The sequence below is a fragment of the Dasypus novemcinctus genome, chromosome 5, assembly GCF_030445035.2.
Source record: "Dasypus novemcinctus isolate mDasNov1 chromosome 5, mDasNov1.1.hap2, whole genome shotgun sequence".
Classification (NCBI taxonomy): domain Eukaryota; kingdom Metazoa; phylum Chordata; class Mammalia; order Cingulata; family Dasypodidae; genus Dasypus; species Dasypus novemcinctus.
The window spans coordinates 102,179,077-102,203,764 of record NC_080677.1 but is presented as its reverse complement, the minus strand read 5'-3'; the positions used below and the strand labels follow the sequence as shown (position 1 = coordinate 102,203,764).

The 24,688-nt window shown below is 34.5% G+C and overlaps 1 protein-coding gene and 1 long non-coding RNA gene across 3 annotated transcripts in view; one reads left to right on the top strand and one right to left on the bottom strand.

The window, feature by feature from the left end:
• Nucleotides 1-13,018, top strand: part of LOC131278618 (uncharacterized) — an 18,760-nt gene extending 5,742 nt beyond the window's left edge. Inside the window, exons 2-4 of the long non-coding RNA XR_009186000.1 lie at nucleotides 7,754-7,946; nucleotides 9,647-9,695; nucleotides 12,732-13,018. This is a non-coding gene — a long non-coding RNA (uncharacterized lncRNA). The remainder of the gene's footprint in view (nucleotides 1-7,753; nucleotides 7,947-9,646; nucleotides 9,696-12,731) is intronic.
• LOC101423888 (hyaluronidase PH-20) overlaps nucleotides 12,655-24,688 on the bottom strand; it is a 25,982-nt gene continuing 13,948 nt past the window's right edge. Inside the window, exons 2-5 of one of the 2 annotated variants that reach the window (XM_058298048.2) lie at nucleotides 24,465-24,551; nucleotides 18,079-19,220; nucleotides 17,560-17,649; nucleotides 12,655-13,258 (exon numbers count right to left, since the gene is read on the bottom strand). In XM_058298048.2, coding sequence (XP_058154031.1) covers nucleotides 12,659-13,258; nucleotides 17,560-17,649; nucleotides 18,079-19,032 — 1,644 coding nt within the window. In that variant the 5' untranslated portion in view covers nucleotides 19,033-19,220; nucleotides 24,465-24,551 and the 3' untranslated portion in view covers nucleotides 12,655-12,658. The remainder of the gene's footprint in view (nucleotides 13,259-17,559; nucleotides 17,650-18,078; nucleotides 19,221-24,464; nucleotides 24,552-24,688) is intronic. The other variant, XM_004478260.3, reaches the window with a different exon arrangement.

Here is a 24,688-nt window from a genome sequence, read left to right as displayed (position 1 = left end):
ATAAAATGATCTATTCCATCACAGTTGACTTGATATAATATTCTGAGGCATGTGGTAGAAGAATTGAAAGCTTCTTTGTGCAGCCAGCTGAGGCCTTCAAAGATGGATTCCAATTTACTAAGTCCTGTAGAAATTTCAAAGTCCATTAACATCTTTGGAACACTGAAAATTTTCTTTTCCAAGTAAGCCTTATTAGGCGTTTTGTGAACAGAACACCAATGACACTTGGTAACACATCATAGAGTTCCACTGCCTTAGAAGAGGAAGAACATCCATGCAGGGAGCTCAGTGGCCCATTGCTTTCTGTGGTGCTACTTGTGTATGGTAAGATGTCAGCTCTACTAGGGGCCTTGAATCATTACCTCTTTGAAGTTTTCTCATTAAACTGAAAGTGGAATATGAACTTCTTTACAAATCTGTGATACAAAAAGCTGCAGACAATTTGAAACACAGCACAACTCTTTTTAAAGTCCTTTTGTTTAGACAACCTTAAAATTGAAACATGAATTCTTATTTCTTCCCTTGCTGACATCAGTGGCACCCCTTTGCTGAAGATGAAACTGATACGAAGCCAAAAGAAATTAAATGACATAAAATCAGTTCTGATCATCTTGGAATTTCCTGGTGTTCTCTTGTCACAAGCCCGTTATGTCATCGATTTGTGAACATGAACTAATACTGTTTGTCACTGCATATTGTTGTGAGCCCAGATTTTTGGTGTGTATGGGCTGCCGTGTCAACAACCACTCCATAATTTCAGTTCCCTTTCAAGCCAAGGGAGAGCTGCTTTCTCTTGAACCTTATTTTTTAACACAACCAAAGTTCATTTTTTATTTTTTGCTCTATTTGGATTTATTTCTATTTGTTGTAGAATTATGCTTGAAATTGATTCTATGTACAAAAACTGAATGTAGAAGACATATTTCTTTATAAAATTTATTTTGATCCAATGCAATAAAATAGGTTGTAAACATAATTTTGCTTATAATGTTGTGTAATTATCTCCAGGATTATAAGCTATAGGTTTCATCAGATTCCCAAAAGCCTCTAATAATAACAGCGTCTAGGAGATTATTTTGAGAGCAAGGCTATCTTGTGCCCTTTCTCTCTTCCCACACCATCAAGGAGAGCATGGATGCTGTGCATGGGAGTCATGCACATTCCCTAGATGATACTGGACACAAGAGACAGGGAGCTGAATGAACAGAAATATCAATTAATTTTAATTTTACAAACTGAGTCCACCTTTATTCCTCATGAATAGTGGGAGAGAGTTTATTAAGTACCTTATAAATTGGAGAAGGAAAATCTGCCTGGGAGAATACAGAATGAAATTTATTTCCTTTGGTTGATACCACAAAATGGTGGGGCAGAATATGTTTCTTTAGTTGTAGTACAGTTCTATACAGGGTTCATCAAATTCTTAATAATTAAAATAAATATCATTAGTTTTTTTGATATGTAAAATAAATCCCCAGAGATCCCAGGCGAAGAAAGTGAATCCAGGGCTAAGGGAACCTGGAGAAAATGCTAAACTGGGAGCACAGAAGCGATATGATTTTTTAATCCCAATGGCTCCTGACTAGACAAAGAAGACATCTCTTAGGACCTGGCATTGATCAGCAACTCTGTGGTTTTAAGTTTTAGGTAATGTGATATTTTAGGTAATCTATTAGGTAATGTGATAACTCTGGTATATTATTCAAGATTCATGTGTCTATTTAGTGATTTTTTTCAGGCAAAAAATTATGAGAAAACACTTTTATAAATGTAACAGCTCAATATCAGAGGTAACAAGAGAGGAGGGCCTGTAGGAGCTAACTGAAAAGGAAGTCCTTATCTTACTGGGCCACACTTGCTAGTCACTTTGCTGACGGCTGCCTCTCCTCCTACGTCTTCCACTGAGCCTTTGTCCTTGCTCTTCTCTGCCCTTCTTCCCACTCACTGAGGAAGTGATGCTCTCTGCTTTCCCTCCCTATATACACTCTCCCCAGATGGTTTCAACTACTCTTATGATTCCAAGTATCATCTAAATGGGCTTAGACCTTGTTGTCTGTCAAGTCTATGTTTGCAACCTGACTTTACCCCTTATTCCCCAGTTGGGTTACTTTGGGAGAATTGCTTACCCTCTCTAAGGTTTATGTTTTTTTCAGATAATAAAAATACTACTATCCAAGCACTTTTGGGGTTGATGAGAAATTGCCTATAAGCTCTTAGCACAGGTTTGGTCCAGAGGAAGTATTCAATAAATTAGAGGCAAACTGTGCTTATTATGGCCAAGTACTGATCTAAGAGCTTTTCTTAAATTAAACTGATTTAATTCTCACAATGGTTGAAAAAACTAAGGCATAGAGAATTAGATAACTTATTCACAGTCACACAACCAGTAAATGAGGTATGTTGAACTCAATCAGGTAGTCTAGTTCCAGAATCCATGTTCTCAAACTATGAGACATACTGTGTCCCTCTAATATTAATACTATTATTCATGGATAAGAATGAAGCCTTAAAGAAAACTAACTGTTGCTCTACAGGCACTTCAAATACACCATATATAAAACCAGGCCTTCCCATTTTGCTCCTCCACCTCACCTGTGCTCTTTAGGTAGGAGTTGATGACATCACCTTGATGAGAAGCCTGGCATCAAATTAGACTCCTTTCCCTCAGCTGTTCCACATCAACTAAGTCAATTATTGATTTTTTAATCCCATTCCCTTTTCTCCATCCCAATACTTCCCTTGTTCAAGTCTTCATATCTCTGGACTAGATAATAATAGCCTTGTAACTGGTTTTCTTGCCTCCAGATCTGAAACCTAATTTCTCTTCAACTCATCTCCATAGATTTAAAATACAAATCAAATTGTTTCAATCTTGTGCCTAAGGGATTAAATATCAGTTTATTAGATCAGAAGACCATTCATATCTGGCTCCTGTCTACTTCCCAATCTACCACCAATCCCCACTTCTCACTCATACTTCAGCATCCCCAGCTATTCTCTGACTCCCTCTTCCTCCCCATCATCCTCCCTTTCTCTTGCTCTTTTTCTCACACACACACACACACACACATACCATGCTGTTGCACAGCTAGTATATTGGAGTCTCCATTTAATGTTATTTATTTATTTGTTTGTTTGTTTTGTAGGTGCTGGGGCCAAAGATTAAACCCAGGACCTCATATGTTGAAAGCTGGGCTCAACCACTGAGCTACACTGGCTCCCCAGAGTCTTCACTTAAAAAAAAATGTTATTTAGCTTATTTACTAATGAATACATAAAAAAATAATGACTAAGATGTGATCACTCTTTTCTACTCTCCTCATTGCTGAAATACCAACAAAGTTAAATCTGTTATTTGAAGAAGAAATTCACTTCTAAATCAGTTTTATAAGTATGTAAAAAAAATTTAAATCATCTTTCAATGACATAGAACTTCCAAAAATCACAAACCAATAGCATTTCCTATATTCTGCTTTTGGCATCATAATCCCTGTTTTTTTATCTGAAAGATAAGCCAACTGATCTTCTTCTGGTGTCATAATGTGCTAGCATGTGACTAGTTATCCTTTCTGTCTGCTGAAGCCCAAAGCTTCAAAGACAAAGACTTTATTGTTGAAAGAACATAGGGAATTTGACACCATTATTCTACTGCCACCTGCTGCTCTAAAATGTATAGTTTAGCATGATGTATCATGACTGAGGCCCAGAAAATTTGTGGAATCTAAGGCCCCTCTTCATGTAGAGGAGGACTGAACATAACCATCCCAGGATCCACAGGATGCAGGAATAGACTATGGGTTAGAGTGGACATACTGGAGTTCTGCTGGGGAACTATTGTGATTAGTAAGGGAAGAAATTGTAATAGTGATGTGGAGAGGGTGGCCATGGTAGCTGCTGATGGTAGGGAGACAGAAGAAGAGATATGATGTGGGCACATTTCCAGGATTTGGAGTTGTCCTGGGTGGTGCTGCAGGGACAGATGCTGGACGTTGTGTGTGCTGCCATGGTCCACTGGGTGGACTGAGGGAGAGTGTGGACTACAATGTGGACCACTGTCCATGTGGTGCAGCAGTGCTCCAGAATGTATTCACCAAGTGCAGTGGATGTGCCGTGATGATGGAAGAGATTGTTGATGTGGGAGGGGTGGGGTAGGTGGGATGGGGAGTGTAGGGGAACCTCATATTTTTTTAATGTAACATTTAAAAGAAAATAAAGAAGAAAAAAAAATAAAGATCTCTCATGTTAAAAAATAAATAGATAGATAAATTACACCAAAAATATATAAAAGTCTAAATGCTAAAATGTTAACCATAATGTATAAGGTCACTAAAAATTTAGAAAATTGTACAGTCTAAAATATAAACCATAATGTAAATGAAAAAAAATAACAAACTTCAAGTAGCTTATTTAACTTCTTCTTTCTTTCATTTACATTTATCCTTTAATCCAGAAAGCTACATGTTGAAAAGTATATATAACTAAATGCCCTTTGATCGCCTGTTCCCATGCTCTAGCACTTGGAAAAATATTCTCAGTAGTTGACAATCAACCACGGGCAGGTACTATTAAGAACCTATGGGTCATTATGTTATGCTTTTTAAACTTTTTATTTTGAAATAATTTATACCTTACAGCACAGTTGCAAAAATAGTACAAAACTCATACAGGGAACTCCAACAGACGTCCACCCAGATACCCATGTGCACCAATTATAACATTTTGCCACATTTATGGTATCATTCTATCATCTCTCTCTCTATCTATCTATCTATCTATCTAACATCTTTCACCTGTCTATGTATCCATCTGCCTTACTATCTAAACATTTGTGAGTAAGTTGTATACATCATGCTCTTTGAATACTTAATACTTCCATGTACATTTCCTGGGAACAAAGATATTCACTTTGTAATCACCTTAAGTATACTTATCAAGTTCAAGAAATTCAAAGCTAATATTTATAAAGCTTGCAGCCTATATTCCAATTTGTTCATATGTCAAAATAATGTCTTTTGGGACATTTTTTTTCTCCATTTTTAGATCCACTCCAGCTAACAATTGTTATTGTTTCTTTAGTCTTTTTTGTTATTGTAGAAATGTATATAAAGCATAAACTTTGCTATTTCAACCAATCCCAAGCATACAGTTTAGTGGGATTAATCAAATTCCCTATGTTGTTGTTCCCTCACAACATTGGGAATGTAATTAATTATTATTATTTTATCTCATACCCTCATATGGGCAGGCATGTGCAGTGGTGGAACGCACAGGTTTGGGCATCAGTCACCCAGTTCTTACATGATCTACCTCTTTTTAGCTGTGTGACCCTAGACAGGTCCAAAGCTCAGTTTCCTCATCTGTAAAAAGCACGTAATTAAATGACAATTTATATGTATAACACATTATTAACTACTGAATAATAAATAATAGCACTTTTTATTTGTGAGTAGTAATAAAATAGAGATTAACAATTTCAGCTAGACTACTTACTGACATCATATGGGGGCAGGACATCACTAAAATTATTAGTCACTGAAGTTGACTCATCATTCATGGACTAAAGGATTTCTACAGGATAAAAAGTGTATTTTATTTTATTTTTTGTCAAAAAGTCCTTTTTAACCTTATTTTCAGACATGTTGCATGTTTCAATAAATCAATTTTATAAGTATTATTTTTTGGAACATTAAAAGAAAATATATTTTTCATAAATTCTCATTGCTATAAAGTCATTTTCAAAAAACAAGTAGCAGTGTAGTGCAATACATTTTCACATATTGGCCAGTGCAACTCTGACAGTTATAATTAAGGTGTCCAAGGAAGTCTGAAAATTAAGGTTTACCTAAGACAAGCAAATTTACTTTCATTTGTTAGAAAAAAAAATCCCAAAGAAAATAATTTTAATGTGCAAATGATAAAGTTTACATGCAAAGACAAGTTTGAATCCTATTTCTGTCCTAAAAAATTTAAGTCAAGTACACATGGCAATTTTGAAAAGGAAAAAAGTAAAAAATGTAAGAATATGATTTTAAAAATATAAAAACAGCAGTATGCCTTTAAAAATTGCTGAATAAATAAAACCAAATGCTACAGTTTCTCACTTTAGCATGAATCCTGTGTTGTTAGATTTCATATTTATGTAATTTAGCTTCTATGCATGAAAATCCTAGTAAGATTTAATGGTTTGGATCAGCTTACTTCTCTCCAACAAAAGTTATCCTAACTTTTAGATTTTAAAAATTACACTCTTGGGTTTGTTTTAGTACAAAAACCACAGTATATTTCCTCATATCAGTGGCAAACAGTTAAAAGTTCTGACAAGACATTTTTCAAAATGTAACAAGTTTTGTGAATTTTGTCAGTAAAAAAAAAAACCATCCTGTACAGACTCACAATACTGAGAGAAGCTATCTAGTACACTCACAGGTGCCTCATCATTTAGATTTCACAAAAACTTATTTGAAAGAGTTCAAATAATTAATAATACACACCACGTGGTAATTTGGGGTTGAAAAACCCATGGCTCTGGGCAATGACAATTACCAGTTAACAAACCTACCTACAAAAAGACTTGTGTTTCTTAAAATTTTCAAACTCAGTTTGGTCTGAATAAAAAATTCTGGATAAAGACTTTTGCATGCTGACAATACTCAACAGACATCAGCTTGGCCACAAGTGAAGGATAGTGACAGCAAAGGTGCAGGAGAGCCCACTTCATACATTCTGCTCAGATAACACAAAGGCATTTACAGAAGACTGAACTAAGACCAGAAAGATGTGGAGAGTTTCTCTGCTCTGTCACCAACATTGTGGTGGTCCCTAGTACTTCAAAGGTAAAAGGTATTTTCACAGAGAACTGAGGATAAAGCTCTACCTAGGAGAATGCATATAACCAGCTCAAGAAGAACTCCCACTGCCAGCAATTCTATCCTGGCATTAAGTAGCATGAGTGCTTCTGGCAGACTGGATATTTTACCATTTCATGTTAACTATTACTACAATGAAGTAAGCATTTGAGTAATAAACAAAGAACGAGTGCACCCCTGGTCCTTAACAAAAGGCAGTATCTAACTAATGGACTATCTTATTGGAGAGCCTGCCGATTAGCTACAATACTTATTGAGTGTACCCAATAAATGTTTAAGAACTTGACAACTTAAATATGTAACAAATGTACATGAACATGACCTCATTTTAGAAGAAGTATAGGAAAGATACCTAAAATTTAGGAGAGAAAATTCAAGTATGAAATTTTTCAGACTACTGAAATCACTCTAGCAGAGATGTTTTAACACACTTTGGGAGCTTTGGGTGCTGAAGGGCTAAATGTTTTCTGGGCATTTTTTGATCAATTTTTAACATTCCCGGTTAATTAGACATTCACTAGATGCTTACAAGTTTTTTTTAGAGAAGCACAAATATTTTGTCATGCTCATATACATTTGTTACATATGTAAGTCATGTTCTTAAACATTTATTGGGCATGTCCTTCTTCTAAAATGAGTCCCTTTGGTCCCTGTCTTCCAATTATGAAATTTACATCTGGATATTTCTGACAGGGATCAGGTACTATACGACTAAGCAAATCGGTTCCTGAGCAGTGGCAGACTGCGAAAGAGGGTGGTGGCTATAAATGGGTTGTACATGACTTTCAGAGGCAAGTAGACTTTGAAGTCATTAGTGAGATAATGCGCGCCTTTTCCTTTCCATAAACATGGGTGAGAATTGTGACCTTGTGCCTTCTTTCCATCAGGCACTGAGAGAGCCGGTGAATGTGGCTTTCCACGCCACCCATATTTGGTAGAAAATATCCGACACCATTGCATGTACTATGGGAACAAGTTCTGCATGAGGAATGACTTCCAGGACTAACACGGAAGAGTGCAACTCTCGACAGGCCATACTGAGATGGTTTGTGTATCAGTCCTCACAGCAACTCAGGCAAGGTATGTGTCGTTTAACATCGGCGATTCCCGTGACCGCCTGTGTCCAGCACTCCCGCGGCTGCTGTGTATTTATTTTTGTGTGCTCAACTCTTGAAAGCATTTAATAGTCTATATTACAGTCTTAATGTTTTTTCTTTCACAAATTATGAGCACAGTATAAATATTAAATGCAGGAATCTTTTACTGCTGATCTTTAATTAAAATCTAGCAGATAAACTTAAAGTCATCACAATGATTTGTACTCTAAAGATTGCGTATTGATCCAAACCCATCCTTGTGCCTATGTCTGTTACTCAGGATTCGTGAATTGGAGTGGGGAAACTAAAATATTATCATAAAAAGTATATGTTCTAGCTATAACTCTGAGTTTTGTGATTAAATATGTGCCCTATTGAGACAATTGTTAACCCAAAAAGGGACAAAGTTATATTAACATAATGTTTTAAAAAATATATGGTAACACAACTTAGTGAATGTAATTAACATCACTGAATTATATATTTTAATACTGAAATTTTAGGTTGTATGTGTTACTAGAATAAACATTTAAAAACAGAACTGTACAACACATAGGACTAAGGTTTTCTACAGGATATAAAATGTGCACTTATTTTTGGTTGTTCAGCTCTTGAAAATATTTGGATAGTATATGTTGGAGTCAATGTTTTTTCTTGCTTTTACAAAATGATGAGCACAGTATAAATATTAAATCCAGGAATTTCTTTTATCTCTAATCTTTAATTAAAACCTAGCAGGGAAAAAAAAAAACATCCATAATCATTTGTACTCCAATCATTACATATTTGCATATATATTCAAATCCATCCTTGTCCCTATATCTTTTATACTTGATTACCAAACTGGAGTACGGGAAGTAATATATTTCAATGAAGAATTATATATCCTATCTATGACTGAGTTTTGCTATTAGATATGTGCTGTATTGAGATGAATGGAAAACAAATAAGTGGTAAAGTTGTATTAACACAATGTTTTAAAAGTTTATGGAAACACAACATTGTGAATGTAATTAATAGCACTGAATTATATATCTGAATTTTGAAATTTTAGTTTATAAATGCTTCTAGAAAATTTAAAAAACAACAACAAAACATAGGACTGTACAACAGAATATCGAACTCTAATGTAAATGATGGACTGTAGTTAATAGTACAATTAACATTCTTTCATCAATTTTAACAAAGGTACCACACTAATGTAAAGTGTTCATAATAGGAAGAGTACATGAGAAGTCTGTATATTCTGCATGCTTTTTATGTAAAACTACAACTTCTCTAATTAAAAAAAAGATATATTTTTTAAAATGTATGGGGTTTAATTAAAATAGAGCAAATCAGACCCAAGGCAGATTCCCTGGTGGCATTAATTTTTTTTCCTGAAAATAGTTGTACATCAATAAAATAGCATGTTATGTTAGAATAAGATAATTTATAGTTTTTAGTAAAATTAAATGTTACTTACCCCATTGCAAGCAAAGAAAAATATTAGATACATTTTACTTAATATCCTATTCTTCAAAATGATAATCTTAAAGCCAATTTTAGATTCCAAATGTAAACTTAAGTCATCTAGTAGGGGGAAGACCCTGAAAAGTATATAAATGCTTCAAATAATTAATAATTGCTATGATTTCAGCACATCCATATGCCACGCACTGAGCAAGCTTTTATTTTCTCTAGGCTTCTCAACAGTGGACATTTTACAATTGAGGAAATAAACCAAAAAAAGGTAAATAACTTGCCTTGAGTCAACAGCTTGCAAATGGCTAAACTGGGATTAGTTTGCTCTCTCCTGCTTCCTTCTGATGAGGATTAGAATTCCCATGATAAACTACCAGTGCATGGACTTTGTCTTAGAAATTTATTTAAATGATAATTATAAAGACTTATTTTCCAAGACTTTGAAATTCAGTGGATAGATGAATTTGTAGTTCCATATGATTGATGTACTTTAAAAATATAAACATGATAATCATGATTAAGTACCATGTGCTTTTAAAGCTGGCCTTTAGTTTCCTGGTTGCACATTTAATTTTTAATATTTGAAAAGGCATATCTTAATTTTCAGAAATAGTGGTGGTCTCTTAGAAATAGAATTTGGGCGTAAATGAGAAGTAAAACAAAGTTTTTTCATTGAAAAAAAAAAAGCCTTGACAAGAAAAAAATAATACCCTTAATAAATGACAAAAACAACATCAAATTACTATTTTAGAACCAAGTTAAAAAAGGATGCCATTTCATCTGTCAGGGGAAAAATTATTACACAATTTGTCAATGTCCAGAGTTGGTGAGGAGAACAGTCCTACTCCTTCACTATTGATAAGATCATTAATTGGAACAATCTTTTTGGAAAATAATTTTCAACCTATCTAAACTTGAAGTGCTTGAACTCTTTCTATCAGCAATTCCATTTCATCCTGGCAAAATTGTGCCAAGTTATATATGCAAACAGATGATAACTACAATATTGTTGACAGTGGGTGAAAAATTCCCCAGAAAATGAAATATCCATCAATAGGAACTTACTAAAATATTGTCATACTGCATTACAGTGGAGAACAATGTGTTCACTACAAAGATGTACTGATATGGATAGTCACCCAGATATATTGTCACATGGGAAGAGCAGGGGTAGAAAATAATGGACATCATAAGCTTAATTATGTAAAATATATATGCACACATTTGCTTCCATATTCCCAGGATACTTCTGGAATTATACCTAAGAAAATGCAACCAGGAGTTATCATTAGTCTAAGGATAAGGGAAGGAAGCTTTTAGTTCTCCCCTAGATAGCTTTGAAATACTTTACCAAAGCCCCAGTGACTTTGTAAAAATGTAAAAGATTTTAAATAAGTGTAACATAAATTTATAATTTCCATTTTTGAAACATTACTGGAGTTTTAAAATGTGTAATAATAATTTACTTGTTTTTTTGATGGTTCTTGCAGCTCCATCTCATTCAGATATTAAAAAAGCTTAAACATAAAGAAATAAGTTCTCTAACAAAACATTTTCCGTTTTCTCATAGGATATTAAAGGTGTCAAAGAGTGTTAAGATCTTAGTGACTTTATACCTTAATATGAGAATACAGGACAAACTGGATTTCACATACTCTACACAGTACCAACATTTTTTGGTTTTACTTCTGTTTATTTCTAAAAAAGGAAGTCTGTAGCAAGGGAAAGAAAGAAAGGAGGAAGCAGTAATTTTTGTGTGGGTCAGACCAGGTAGGTCATTCAAGTGGCTAATTATGTCTGCATCAGATGTTCTTTTCAATCTGTGCAAGTTGGAGTCCTCAATAGAACCAGAGAAAGCAAACAATTCTATATATTTTCTCTTATCTCTCCTCTCCTTTTTCCCCTTCCTTGCTTGTCCTTTCCCTCCCTCTCTCTAAATAGAGGAGAAAAGAGAAATATCCAGGTTTCTTATATTCTGTTCATGTTTTCAATTTCAAATTCTTGATCACCTGCGACAAGTTTCAGTGACATCAAAATGTCATTATCATATCATTATCATGTTCAGAACGATTGTGTTGAAAATATCCTTGAAGTCCAATCTGAACTTCTATCATAGTATTTATCATACCATATTGTCATTTTCTACCTTCAATGTTTCTCATCTTCAAATATGTAGCAAACTCACTGATGGCAAGAAGTATGCTGCTTCACTGTGAATGTGCAATACCTAATATTGAGCCTCGCATAGAATAAGCACTCAGAAAGGCTATATAATGGAATGATAGGTGTGAACGGTCGATTGAGTGGATGCTTAGATGACATAAGGCATTTTAGGTATACAAGATTATATTAGAAGATCAAGAAAGTAAGGAAAATTGTAAGATATTTAAATTTTGAAGATATACTAAAATCATGTACAAAAGTTGAAAAGAATGACCATTTTTCAAAGGTTATCTTTTGTTATATTTTTAAGGAGGTACCAGGGATTGAACCCAGTATCTCATCCATGGGAAGCAGGTGCTTAACCACTGAGCTACATACACTCCTCAAAGGTTATCTTTTTATAAAACACACTGGAAAAATTTACTAGGATAAAAACTATAGGTTCTATGTTCAAGCTAGACTAGTGTACTTAAAATCTTAATTTTAACAGATTTTCACCTTCATATTTTCTTGACATTTTCATTACAAATTACTTGTAATTTTGTAGAAAATTTATTTTTTCAAATCTTCATTTTTCTCAGAAGAAACCTAGACCTACAAGTATTATAAGTCTTGCAATCAGTCTTTGATAGAACAAACAAAAAAAAAGGAGGTGCCTCTCAGTTCTATACATACATTAACAGCATTTGAGATATTGGCTATAGGGTCACAGCAATTAGAAAATACAAAATTGGATACCATCTTACAAAAAATTCTATTCTATATTAATAATCAACATTCTACTTTGAATTTTAAAAAAGCAAACTTTAGCAATAATCAATGTAGTGGTAACCCTGTCCTGACAATGATTATGAAAATTAAAGAAACAAGTCAGTGTCCTTTGTTTAACAGTCAATAATTTCAAGTTCAAATTGATCATGAGAAAATTATCATTGCTCAAAAAAAAAAAAAATCAAAATACTATTTGACCATGGGTTTTGATTCACATTTCAAATAGAAAACGTCAAATATGTTGACTAAAAGACTAAATCATTCAATATAAAAATTTAAAAGATGTCAATACATAAATTACGTATATAGGAAATTTAATAAGAACTGCACTTGTACTTGAATGAAATAAATCATGATTGTGCTTTTCCAGTTGATATTCTGACAGCCCTCTTGGGCCTTGTTTGGCATAGCTGTACAAGTTCCTTCAAGATGCACATTGAAATCCGCCCGAGGAGCACATGGAGACTTCGTGGCTGGTGTTGTGGTCAAAGAGATGTTGCAGGAAGGTTTCTTATGACCACGCTTTCCTGGGGCTACAGAAGCTTCTATGCAAACACCTTCAGCCATACACACGTGAACAGCATCGACACTTTTTATATCATCTTTCTTCTTATAAATAGTGCCAGTATAACAGCTGCAATAAAATTTTTCAGAAAATTGCTTCAGGTCTTCAAGTGTGGGTTTTCCCTGTACTGCATACTTGCCACTTTGCGCAATCTGAATATTAAAGTTCGTTGGGTTCAGGTGAAGATAATCATCTGAATTCCAGTTTTTCCTTATACATACTCCTTGTTCCTGGCAAAGCACTTGGCTACACATTTTGGCTGCTAAGGTGACGTTGATTAAGTAGGGATTCAGGACAGCCTTCACATAATAGTCTAGGTTCGAACAAGCTTGCTGTGAAAGTATAAGAAATTATAGTGTCAGAATATCAAGAGACAAGTTAGTTCTTACATGAATCAATTCACTGCAATAAGCAATTTTTAAAGAAAAAGGGAAAAAAAAAAGATGCAGCAAGAGGTAGAAAATATTTTTCCATTTTTACCCTAACAAGCAAACTTGTTCCAACTGTGGGTTTTTGTTGTTATTTTAAAAAACATTTCTAGATGAGCTTCACATGCCATTTCATGCCTTTAAGTGGTTGACCAACTGAAGCTTAACATACATTACCCTTGGTCTTTCTCAGTAATTCAGAAATTTAACAGGGAACAGGGTGATACAGAAGCAGATCAAAGACTCTGCCCTGATGGGAAACCCAACTCCATCAATGACTAGCTTTGTGAGCTTGGGAATTTCTCAAACTTTCTGAGTCATAATTTCCTATTTGTGTGACCCTGGGAAAATTAATTAACCTGCATATGCTTCAGCTTCATCATTTGTAATAGAAGGATAATTATTGCATCTACCTCATAAGATTGTTGTGAAGATTAAAAGATACACCGTCTATTAAAGTGTTTAACACAGAGCCTAGAAGACCATCAGTTAACACTCAATAAATTATAACCAAATATAGTATCACATTTAGTAGACAAGTTTAGTTTGGAAAGAGTGTTTTTATAAATTAGCTTAAAACAACTAAGCAGGTTCATCTAAGAATGCTTTATATTAAACATTATGTGTAGTCCAAGTTATGGGTGAATTATAACAGCAAATATGCTTATTTGGCAGAGTTTGAGTGGTGAATAACTGCAATGTTTCATCCTGAGACTGGTGCATTCTAAAACTTGGACACTGGCATTTTAAACACTTGGATGGTAGTTGCTTTCTTTGTGATCAACAGTTCTATTGTGTGAGCTAACCGTGCTAATTCTTCAGTAGACCAAAGGAAGTAGTGGTTGCAGGTCTGCAGGCAAAAGTAAGGAATCTTATCTCCACTTGAACTTATTTCTTGGTACCTTCCTTAAGATGATGTCCTCTCTGGTAGGCAGAATAATGGCCCCCCAAAATACCCATGCTTTAATCCCCCAGAACCAGCAGGAGCTGCACACTACTGGAACAAATGGTTTGCAAAAATGAAAACAATTGTTTTAAGTCAGTTTCATAACTGCAAGGAAATCTGCTATTATGTTTCTCAAGTTGTTAATGAATCAGAGGAAGCAAGACAAATATTCCATGATTCTATTGATTACAAATGACATAGGAAAAGGGGAAACTAATGATAGAACCAGCAAGCAAAGTGATCATAAACTGAGAAATATAGTAGAATTAGATAGAACAGAGTCCATTGCAGGACATTCCAAGGCAGGGACATTAAATAGAAAATAGTTGAAAGTTGGAGAAATATCGAAACTATGTCAATGGCATTGAAGAAGAGCTGGGAATCATGGTAGAAGAATGTGAATCTGAGTTTAAAGTGCCAATGAAAAACAAGAATGACACTTGAATGGTATCATATTGTCCTACTTATTGGGAAAAGCCTGATTCATTTCACACTAGAGAAAAGATGGAGTTCTCACCTATCAAAAAAAAAAAAAAAGCCATACATAGAATTTATAAATGGTCCATCATAGAATAATAGGAAAGGTGTTTATGGATTTGGGAAAACAGGTAAAGAAAAACAAGGAATAAACTTGGGAGGATTATACATTTTAAAATAACAATTTTATGATATATAAAAGATTTCCCAAGGGACATATACTTTGCTCAGTACTTATATTTTTCTGTTATTTCGTTTCATTGGTAATCAAACCCTATTCAACAGAATTATACCAAACAAGCAAGAAAGACTCAGATTACCTTGAAAGACTTTCATTTAAGTGATTACTGTTTAATACTTTTAAATGAAGTAAGAGTATGGCTACCCTATCTGAAGGACTAGAGATGAATATAATTGGTTCCAAGATTTCTTCTGGTCTTAGAATATAAAGTGTATTTTCCATAGGTCTTAGGATAGGACCCCTGAGCTATGAGCTCCATTAGATTGTCTCCATGGCACATGAATCACTAGGATTTCCACATCCATCATAGAAGGAAAATTTCCATTCCAATTCATCAGTTTTCATATAATACCTTTACTTTTGCACTGAGTCAAAAAGATTTGAAGAGGTGGTAGAAGCAGACCTGATATGAAGAATTAAACAAATGTAAATAAAGGAAATCAGAAAAGGAGCAGGTTGTAATGTAAAAGTTCTTTTGAGCTAAAGAAACATTATACGGAGAGAAAAGAAATGATTCATACTACCCATCTACATCTTTTTCACTCAGAAAAAGAGCTTTGGTTAACATTTTACTTATTTAACATTTTACTACTAAAAATAAGCTGTGAAAAAAAAAACGGGTTTCTTTTTCCTTGCCCTTAAGGAAGTTTTGGACAAGTTCATGTATTTGTAATGTTTTCAAAACCCTAATTCTGATTGTCCCCATTCCTCTCTCTGCCCTGCTCCCACCAAAGGGCTCCTCCTAAAGTCTTTCCTAACTCAGAAGTAACCTTTCAAGCCAAAATATTGGAATTATCTCAGCCAGTTCTCATATCCCACTCTACATTCACTTCCTCATCCAGTCCTTTTACCTCTACTATAGAGCTATGTTCAAATTCCACCACTGTGGTCCATGCCATCACCAATAGCCTCTTCTCTCTGCTCTCACTCTTGCTCTCCCACAGTCTAATCTCAACTCAGCTGATTCCTCTGACATGTTAGTCAGAAATTGCTATTCTTTGTTCAAAACTGTAGGAGACCTTACATCTCAAAATAAAAGTCCCTCATAGTGCTTTTGAAGCCCCACATCTAATTCTCTGCTAGATTACCAACCACAAGTGCTACCACTCTCTCCCTTCCTTACTACATTGCACTTAATCTCATTCTTTCTTAAAAATGTCAAGCCCATTCCATCCTCAAGGATATTGCATTTACTGTTTCCAGGTGCCCAAGAGACTTGTTCAAACCTTATCTGTGACCCCTTCTATAACTACCCTCATCCCTTTCCATCCTTCCTAAACTGCTTCATTGCTTTCCACTGCATTTATTGCTACCTACCATATTATATCTATATAAATTATATTTCCACTCATACAAGTGTACCTATATGGCAAAGGACTAGTTTATTCACTGTTGTATTTCCAGCATATAAATGACTACCTGACACTCATTAACAACAAGTGTTCAATAAATCAGGCATCAGCAAACTGTTCTGTAAAGGCCCAGACAGGAAATAGGCTTTTTGGATCATACAGTCTTTGTCATAATTACTCAACTTTGCCTTTGTAGTGCCACAGCTGCCATAGACACATACCTAGATGTATGAGCATGACTATGTTCCAATCAACTTTTCTATTATTATTGTTTTTAATAATGTATTTTAGGTACTTGGATAATATTAGTTATAAAACAGGCCAAGATCCCTAACCTCCTGTAGCTTACATAATAGCAGGAGAAGACAATACACATCATCATGAGGAATGGTGGTTAGGTAATATAAAGACAATAAAAGTTTAACAGGAAAAATGAGAATGTACTATAGGAAGGAGTCTCAATTTTAAATGTGATGCTCAGCATAGGTCTTCTTGAAATATCTTTGCATCTACTTTAGCCATGCAGATACCTAAGGGAGAAAATGTTTTAGACAGAACAGCTAGTGCAATGGCCTTGAGGCAGTGTTTCAATACATTTTGGAGACACTGGAATTTTAATTTTATGTACTTTTCACACATTATGAAATGCCATTCTCCTTTTCTTCAGCCATTTAAAACTATAAAAACCATTCTTAGCTCACGAGCTATACAAAAGCAGTCAGTAGGACAGATTTGGTTTATGAGTTGTGTTTGCTGATCCCTGAAAAAAAGTTCTCAAATGAAAAAAATGAATGAATTAATGACTGAATCACATGGTCAATAAACACTAATTGAATGAATGAAGAAAGAATAAAAGAATGAATGAAAGCACATTGACTAGTTGGGGATCTTTTGAGAAGAGACATAATATGGTCCAAAGAATGAGATTATAGTCTTGTTGTTGCTTTTTACTATTGACGTAATCTCATAAATTTCAATTAATCTCACTGAATTTGTTTCCCCTCTGAAGAACAGGTACAAAATTCTCTGCTCTATAACGTGACTACATAAATGCAAAATACTTTGATTCAGCCAACATCAATTGAGCACCTACTACTGTGTGCCAAGCATGGTGCTTATTTCTTATTCAATACTTTTTATGTTTTTGAGGTAGAATTGTTTTCATCTATTTTCTATCAATTTAACTTACCCTATTGTGGGTTAAATTGAGGCTTCCCCACACTATAGTTCCAGAGACACCCAGTGCAACACTTTCACCAACTGTCCTCACAAGGTCATCCTGGCAAACGTGAGAGAATTAGCAGGTAGGCATAAATGAAAGGATTAGTCATTGGATAGTAGCACCAGAACTAGGCCTGCTGACCTAATAATAATTATTTAAACATTTCCCCACTATTTCTTTCTTTCTTGAAACACAGCCACTGCCACACTATAACAAATACTTCTTTGATAAGAGAGCAGGCCATGGGGGAAAAACATGTCTATGCTACTTAATTTTACATAATTTTCCATGAATCCTAAGATTTTTACTACTCTCAAAAAGGAAACCTGTTCTCATTTTTCTTTCAGATAATGATATAGAGCATGTGTGTGCACATTTCTAAATATATTAAAAGCTAAATAGTGTTCCCTTCAAAACAGATGTTAAATTCCACTAAACATGATTTGTGGATACTATTCCACAGTTTTCATATCTTGATTTACTTACCAGAGTAAGGTATCTTGAAGGCACATCAGTAAGAACTGGGCGGATATATACATAAACTGGAAGTGGGCTTTTAGCACTGGGTATGTGTGAAACCCGAATGGCTTCTTCAACACGATTACGGGCAAAGAGAGCAGCTTGTGGATTAGACTGTAGACGCTGATTCAAATAAATGGATGGGAAAAGGGCAGTACTATCCTTCCACAACCAATTAAGCCTATCATTTCTTTTCTTTTCTAACTCATAACAAATTCCAGTGTATCCAGGTCTATTATAGTTATGGTTGTAACAATCAGGAAAAAGATAGAAACCCCATAAGTAATTTGACCTAAGTGACTTTCCTAAATTTAAAGTATCTTGCATGAACATCCTTCCCGTCTTTTCAAATTCCTCTTTGGCTTTCTGGGTGGCCTCAGCAAAATTAAGTTTTGGATTTTGTTGCTGAACCAAATTAATGGACATATTCTTGTAAATATCTTTAGGTGCCCAGTTCCTTTCCCAGGTAGGCCTCCAGTTTTCCCAGTCAATGACAGCCAAGCCCACTTGGTCCACGGGCACAGTCTGAATAATGTCGTTTGCTGCTTTGTGCAAATGTGCTTCTATGACTCCTGCCTGGGGGATTCCTCCATTCTCAACTGTGCCTGTCACTTCATCTATATGAGGATAGTAGCCAAGTCTATCAGCATAAAATATTGCAACATCTTGCAATGGAGAACCTTTTCGAGGGCTTCCTATAAAATTGAAGAGGCTCAAGTCTAATGGTATATTAAACCTTTGACCACAAACTTCAGTAGGGGCATTCCAGGCCAAGAGGAAAGGAACATTTGGAATAAGAGGAGGTGCCCTGAATTTCAGAGCCAGGCAACATGGAATCAGAAGGAAAATGAAAACTGCTTGGGATGCTCCATTGAACCCAAGGAAACTCCCAAAGATGTGCTTGAGCCTTATCTCTCCCATTGCAAAGAGCAATGAGTATGGGAATCACGTCTTTGGTACTACACACTTTGGTTTACCCAATATTTGATGCAAGATATAAGAATATAAAATGAGTAGTAGAATGCAGTCACTTTGATGGATAAAGAGGTATAATGATTATGTCACATTTAAATATTCTTCTTGCTTTTAGTTTCAGGAAGGTTTTGCAACTGAAAAAAAAAAGAAATATGAAATACATAGTTTGTTATTCTGCATTTCTTTATCAGAGATTTTATGCTTTAAAAGTTCTCAATTTTAAGTGCTGTTTTAGAAGATGGAGGGCCTACTCCAGCATTTGAATCCATAAAATTATTTCCTGCTATATATGGCACAATTTTTTTTATAGTGAACATTATTCTTGCCTTCCCAAATAATCATTGAGTGAATTTAGAGGTGAATGACATTATTTTTCTTATTGACTTACTAGATGTGTAGAACATTGCACCAAAGAGTGCCTTAGGAAAAGCCTATTGAATGAAAAGAAATTTTAAGTCTATCCTCTTATTCTTGTTTGTTGCTTCTTGAAAGACTACTTTATCATAGGGACTTATTTGGTGGGGTAAGAGTGCAGTAGACAATGACTCCTTAATTTCTGGCTTGAATGGCTAGATGGAACCAGATTGAGTCAAAAACAACAAAAACAACAATCAGTTCCTCCATCTCTTTCCTCATACCCATAAATACCTCATCTGTAAAATATTTAAAACCATAAAATTTTTATAATGATGTTGGTAGAAGATAATAGAAGTGAACTTTCTTAGCAAAAATGAAAATACACTATATTCATAAAATAAATATTAAAAGCTCTTTTTAAAATGTTATAACTGCCTGCCCCTAATCAAGATAGAGTGAGAGGTTTCAAGACTCCATCCCCGTACAGAAGCTTTGAACAATCAGTAATAACTAGCAGAAGCATCTTTATAAAAGTTCCAGAAAACAGTTAAATGTTTGTCATATCAAGCGCTAAATTAAGAAAAAGTCAACTTAAATGTGGTAGAATCTCATGGCGTCCTGGCTGGTCCCTCTTTTGTCCCCTCAGTGGCTCAGGGTAGAACCACACCATGCTCCTACTGCAGGTTCCACATCCCCATTCCAAAGGGAGCAGAGTAACCCTCGTACACATAGGTGAGATATTTGTGTGTCCAATCTTTCTGATGCAGACTGAAAGACTTAAGCAAGGAAATTCGCTGCAGGTTTGCTGTCCCAGAACTTGCCCTGCAGGTAGAAGACAACTCACAGAGCTTTCCACAAAACTCTCCACAGAGCTTTCCACAGAAAGCTGTGGGAGAACAGCCAAATCAGGGCTGCCTGGGGCAAGGGATTGCTAGCTGCAGGACATAAAGTGCAGTCCCTAGCACCCTGAGAAAACTAAGACATACAGATCTGGGTAAATGGGAGAATTTTTAAGGCCACATGTACTTGACCAAGACAAGAGTCCAAAACAAAAGGCAGGGAAGGCCCTATGCTTTGGACTCGAGCTATACTCTAAACTCATTGGTCAAAGACCATTGGTCAAAGACCTTTTTCTCTTTTTATATTTTTTTAGCTCTTAGCAATCAAGAACAGTTCTGTCATAACACTGGCTGTATACTAGCTTAAGGAACAAATACCTGAGTCTAAATTCCAACAATAACACATTAAAATATCAAAACATCCAGATTTCAACAAAAGATTACAGAACATACAAAGGGACCAGAAATGATGGCTCAGGCAAAGGAGAATATTAAATCATTAGCAACAATAATGAGAAGGACCTAACATTCTATATACATAACTTGAGGTTGCTAGAATTTTAGAAATATAAATGTTAGGACCTCAATTTCTCAACCCTATTTTAACTCTTTATCATTTGACTTTTTTCTCTATGTGAAACATTTTCTCAATTCAATTTATAACTCCTAACCAAAACTTATTTAGTCAGTTAAAAGATTACAGAATTAAAATTTTCTAACATCATTTTCTTAGAAGCATATTAATACATATGATTCAATTTCCTAAATAACCTAAAATATTTGATTTATTAACTAAAATAAAACATTCAGTGGAACCAAAATTTTTCATATTGAAAAGACTCTCTTTAAATTTTCTGCTCAAACAAAAAGAACAGAGAGACCAAAGAACACCAGTGAGATAAAATAATCATTGAACATATTGCATAAATTCATGTTTTATTGAATTCACTAAGAAAAGATGAATCTATTAAATCAGAGATGCAGTACTATATATAAATTTTTTTGAGGAAATGAATACTTTTCTTTAGTGTAAGACTTCAGACACATTCTTTTTTTTTCTTTATTTTTAAAGAAGTTTTAGATTACATAAAAGTTATATAAAAAATATAGAGGATTTCCATATATCCTCCCTTCCCCCCGTCACACTTCTCCCCATTAACAACATATCTCTTTAGTGTGGTACGTTTGTTACAATTGGAGAATACATACTGAAGCATCGCTACAAACCATGGTCTCTAATTTACATTATGGTTTACACTTTGCACTGCACAATTTTATAGATTTTGACAAAATGTATAATGATCTTTATCTGTATCCATCATTGCAATGTCATACAGAACAATACCAAGGTCCCCAAAATGCCCCATGTTGCACTTATTATTCTCTCTCCGTCCCCTCAAAACCTCTGGTGACCACTGTCTTTATATCAATGTTACAAGTTATTCCATAACTAAAATAACAATTAACCCCAAATAAATGCCATTTATAAACACACACAAAAAAAAAAACAAAAACAAAAAACAGTTAGTCTACTTTGGTCCATTTCCCTCTTAGGTGTTTTTTCCTCCCTCTTGAGAATTTGGGGATGGTGATGCCCACTTGGCTGCCAATTGTTCAGACACATTCTTGGGATACAGATATGTGGGCAGGCCTAGAATTTAACATCTAAAGTAGAAACTTCCTTTTCTTTAAAACATCTAATAGAGAAACTTACACATGAACTTCACCTCCCCAGAAAACCTTAACTGATTAAGTCCAGATAATTAACACCTGTCCTTATCCCTCCACTAGCATTCATAAAATCTGTTCTGAATTTATATCTATTAAAGTTGTTTCTCAAGTTGTCTTCCTTGACCATTTTGTGGATAATTGCTTCTTAAAGTACTCCTGTTAAGTGTTTGCTATGCTCCCAAGTCCAACAATGGTACACCCTGGAGCCCTTTCAAAACCCAACTGCTCAACCTGCTTTCAAGAGTATAAGGGCAAGGATTGGGCTGGTTTCAATGTCTTCCTAGTGCATAGGCACCTCATTAGCATCCCTTAAAAACAGACTATTTTCCTCAAAGTAGATTTAAAAGCTCAAGATCTGAGTACCTTTAAAGTCTCCTTGAAATTAAACTCTTCATTCCTGTTGAAAAGGATTTTTGTCACCATAACACACTGTTAGTTAAATCCTGTGAGCCAGGAATCACTTGTCTGAGGATTAATTCAAAGCAATTTTGTAATAAAAATTATATATATATATATATATATACACACACACAAACACATATATATGTGATATTCACTACTATGCTTTGTAGCATTTATAAAATGGGAAAATAATAAAAACAATTTCAATACCCAATGATAAGAAATAGTTAAATAAATAGAGTATTTCAATCTAAGGGAATATTATGCATTTATCAAAACTACTTATCAAAATAATGAAGCAACATAAAAAGATGTTTGTCTAAAATACTACGTGAAATACAGTATAAAGTACACACTATAAATTGAGCTATACAAAAACATGTAAGCACATACTTAATGGATCGAAGAATATTCAGAAATAAGAATACACTGATATTTTCAAAAGGTAGTTATGTAGTTTGGATCTTCTCATTTTCTTTAATTCAACTATCATAGTTTCTTAAAAATTGGGAGCAAGCAAAATGCAATTTAATGCTGGGCGGTAGTTTGCTACAACAGACTTGAAGCTTGGGTTCTCTTCAGAGGAGAAAGAAGAATCATCATATATCTTTTCTTTTTATTCGCTAGATAACTTGCACAAGGCGTTGTTTTATTTTTTGGAGGAAAAATTGGCAATTGGGATTCTGAGGTAAAGAGAAAAGAGTCACCAAAAGAAAAACCAAACAAAAGAGGCAAATTTCTTGCATTAATTTTCTGTTCTTTCTTCTTCTTTTACACAATAAATGTTTTATTTTACTTATTTCATCCTAGAGAATCATAGCTAACAGATCTAGAAATCAGTCAGGTGTCGACTTTAGAGTCTACCCTTTTGGTAAACCCATTTCCATGAGGCATCTTCCTTTATATCATTAAGAGGAATTAAGAACTGAATTTAAATGCATCCCTCTTACCATTAAAATTATTATAAATTTTGAATATAAATTATTTTAAATGTAAAAGTAAAAAGTAAAAAATATGGAAAAATTTTGGGAAATTCAAAATTATAACCCTGCAGAACACAAAATGAGGTGTTTTTAAAGAGACCAGGACACATGCAAGTCTGAAGGGAAGGGGAGAGGCATTGGCAGGAGACCAGGGAGTAAAGCAGTAATTCCCAAGGGCTACCCCACTGTCCCCATTTCTTAAAGGTCCCCAGATGAACTAAAAAATTATAAAAAGCACTGTCAGTCCCTGAACAAATAGCTCCTAGCCTTAGGAAATCTCAGAATACAGAATTTAAGTTACCTCCATAAATACTTTGGAAACATCCTTTTAGCATGAAAAAGAAAAAAGAAAAATTTCAAGTGAACAGCAATCCTAAATTTATTACCCTTGTATCCTAATCACATTTGGTAGAATGGGTATCAATTCCTAAGCACTTCGTTTATAATTTAAACTATAGATTGACTTCTATCTCCAGTTACAAATTATAGTATATCCTAAGTAAAAGTTTTGAACCAACTTTTAAGAGATCAGAAAAATGTCTCCAAAGCAGAAAAATCCATGTGCAGGTTTCCTCTCTTAAAGCAAAAATATATATGTTTTCAGGCAAGAAAGAAGCCTTCAAGTAAAATATTTTTCTAGGAAATTTCTTGCTAAATTATGATATTTTATAAATAGCTTGGCCAGAAATAGATATCACACATTTGATTCAACAAGAGAAGTTGATATTTTTAGTGGCATTCCACTAACTCCTTTGTCCTTCCCTTTTTCCTTTCTCTATTATTATCATCATTATTATTATTGTTGTTTTTATGCCACTCAGTTCCTATCTTTCCTTTCATTTTGTCCTAACTTTGTCAGTGCAGTCCACACATACAATTTTGCACAGGCTGGAGATTCTCAAATTGCTGATTCTTAATCTGTGCATCCAGTACAAGGCATGATTAATGGCAGACAAACTACTCACAAACCTAAGGACATAGCAAGTAGCACATTACAGAATTTCTGCACAGAAAGACTATAGATTTTCCCTACTACAGGAAGAAGTAAAAAGAAAAAACTACTTACTTTGAAGTAAGACTAAAAGTTTTTCTTCTAAAATATCTATAGGTCAGAAGTTGCTCCAGGCAATCTGAGAGCACCCTAGTATTTAACCTGTTGGGTAAAAGAAGATAGGTCTTTACCCAGTTAATTGAAGACATAATCTTTTAAGATATTATTGTGTGATGGGGAAGGGGAACCTGTGTGTGTGCATGTTTGTTTGTGTGTATGCACTTAGGCTGTTTTAATCC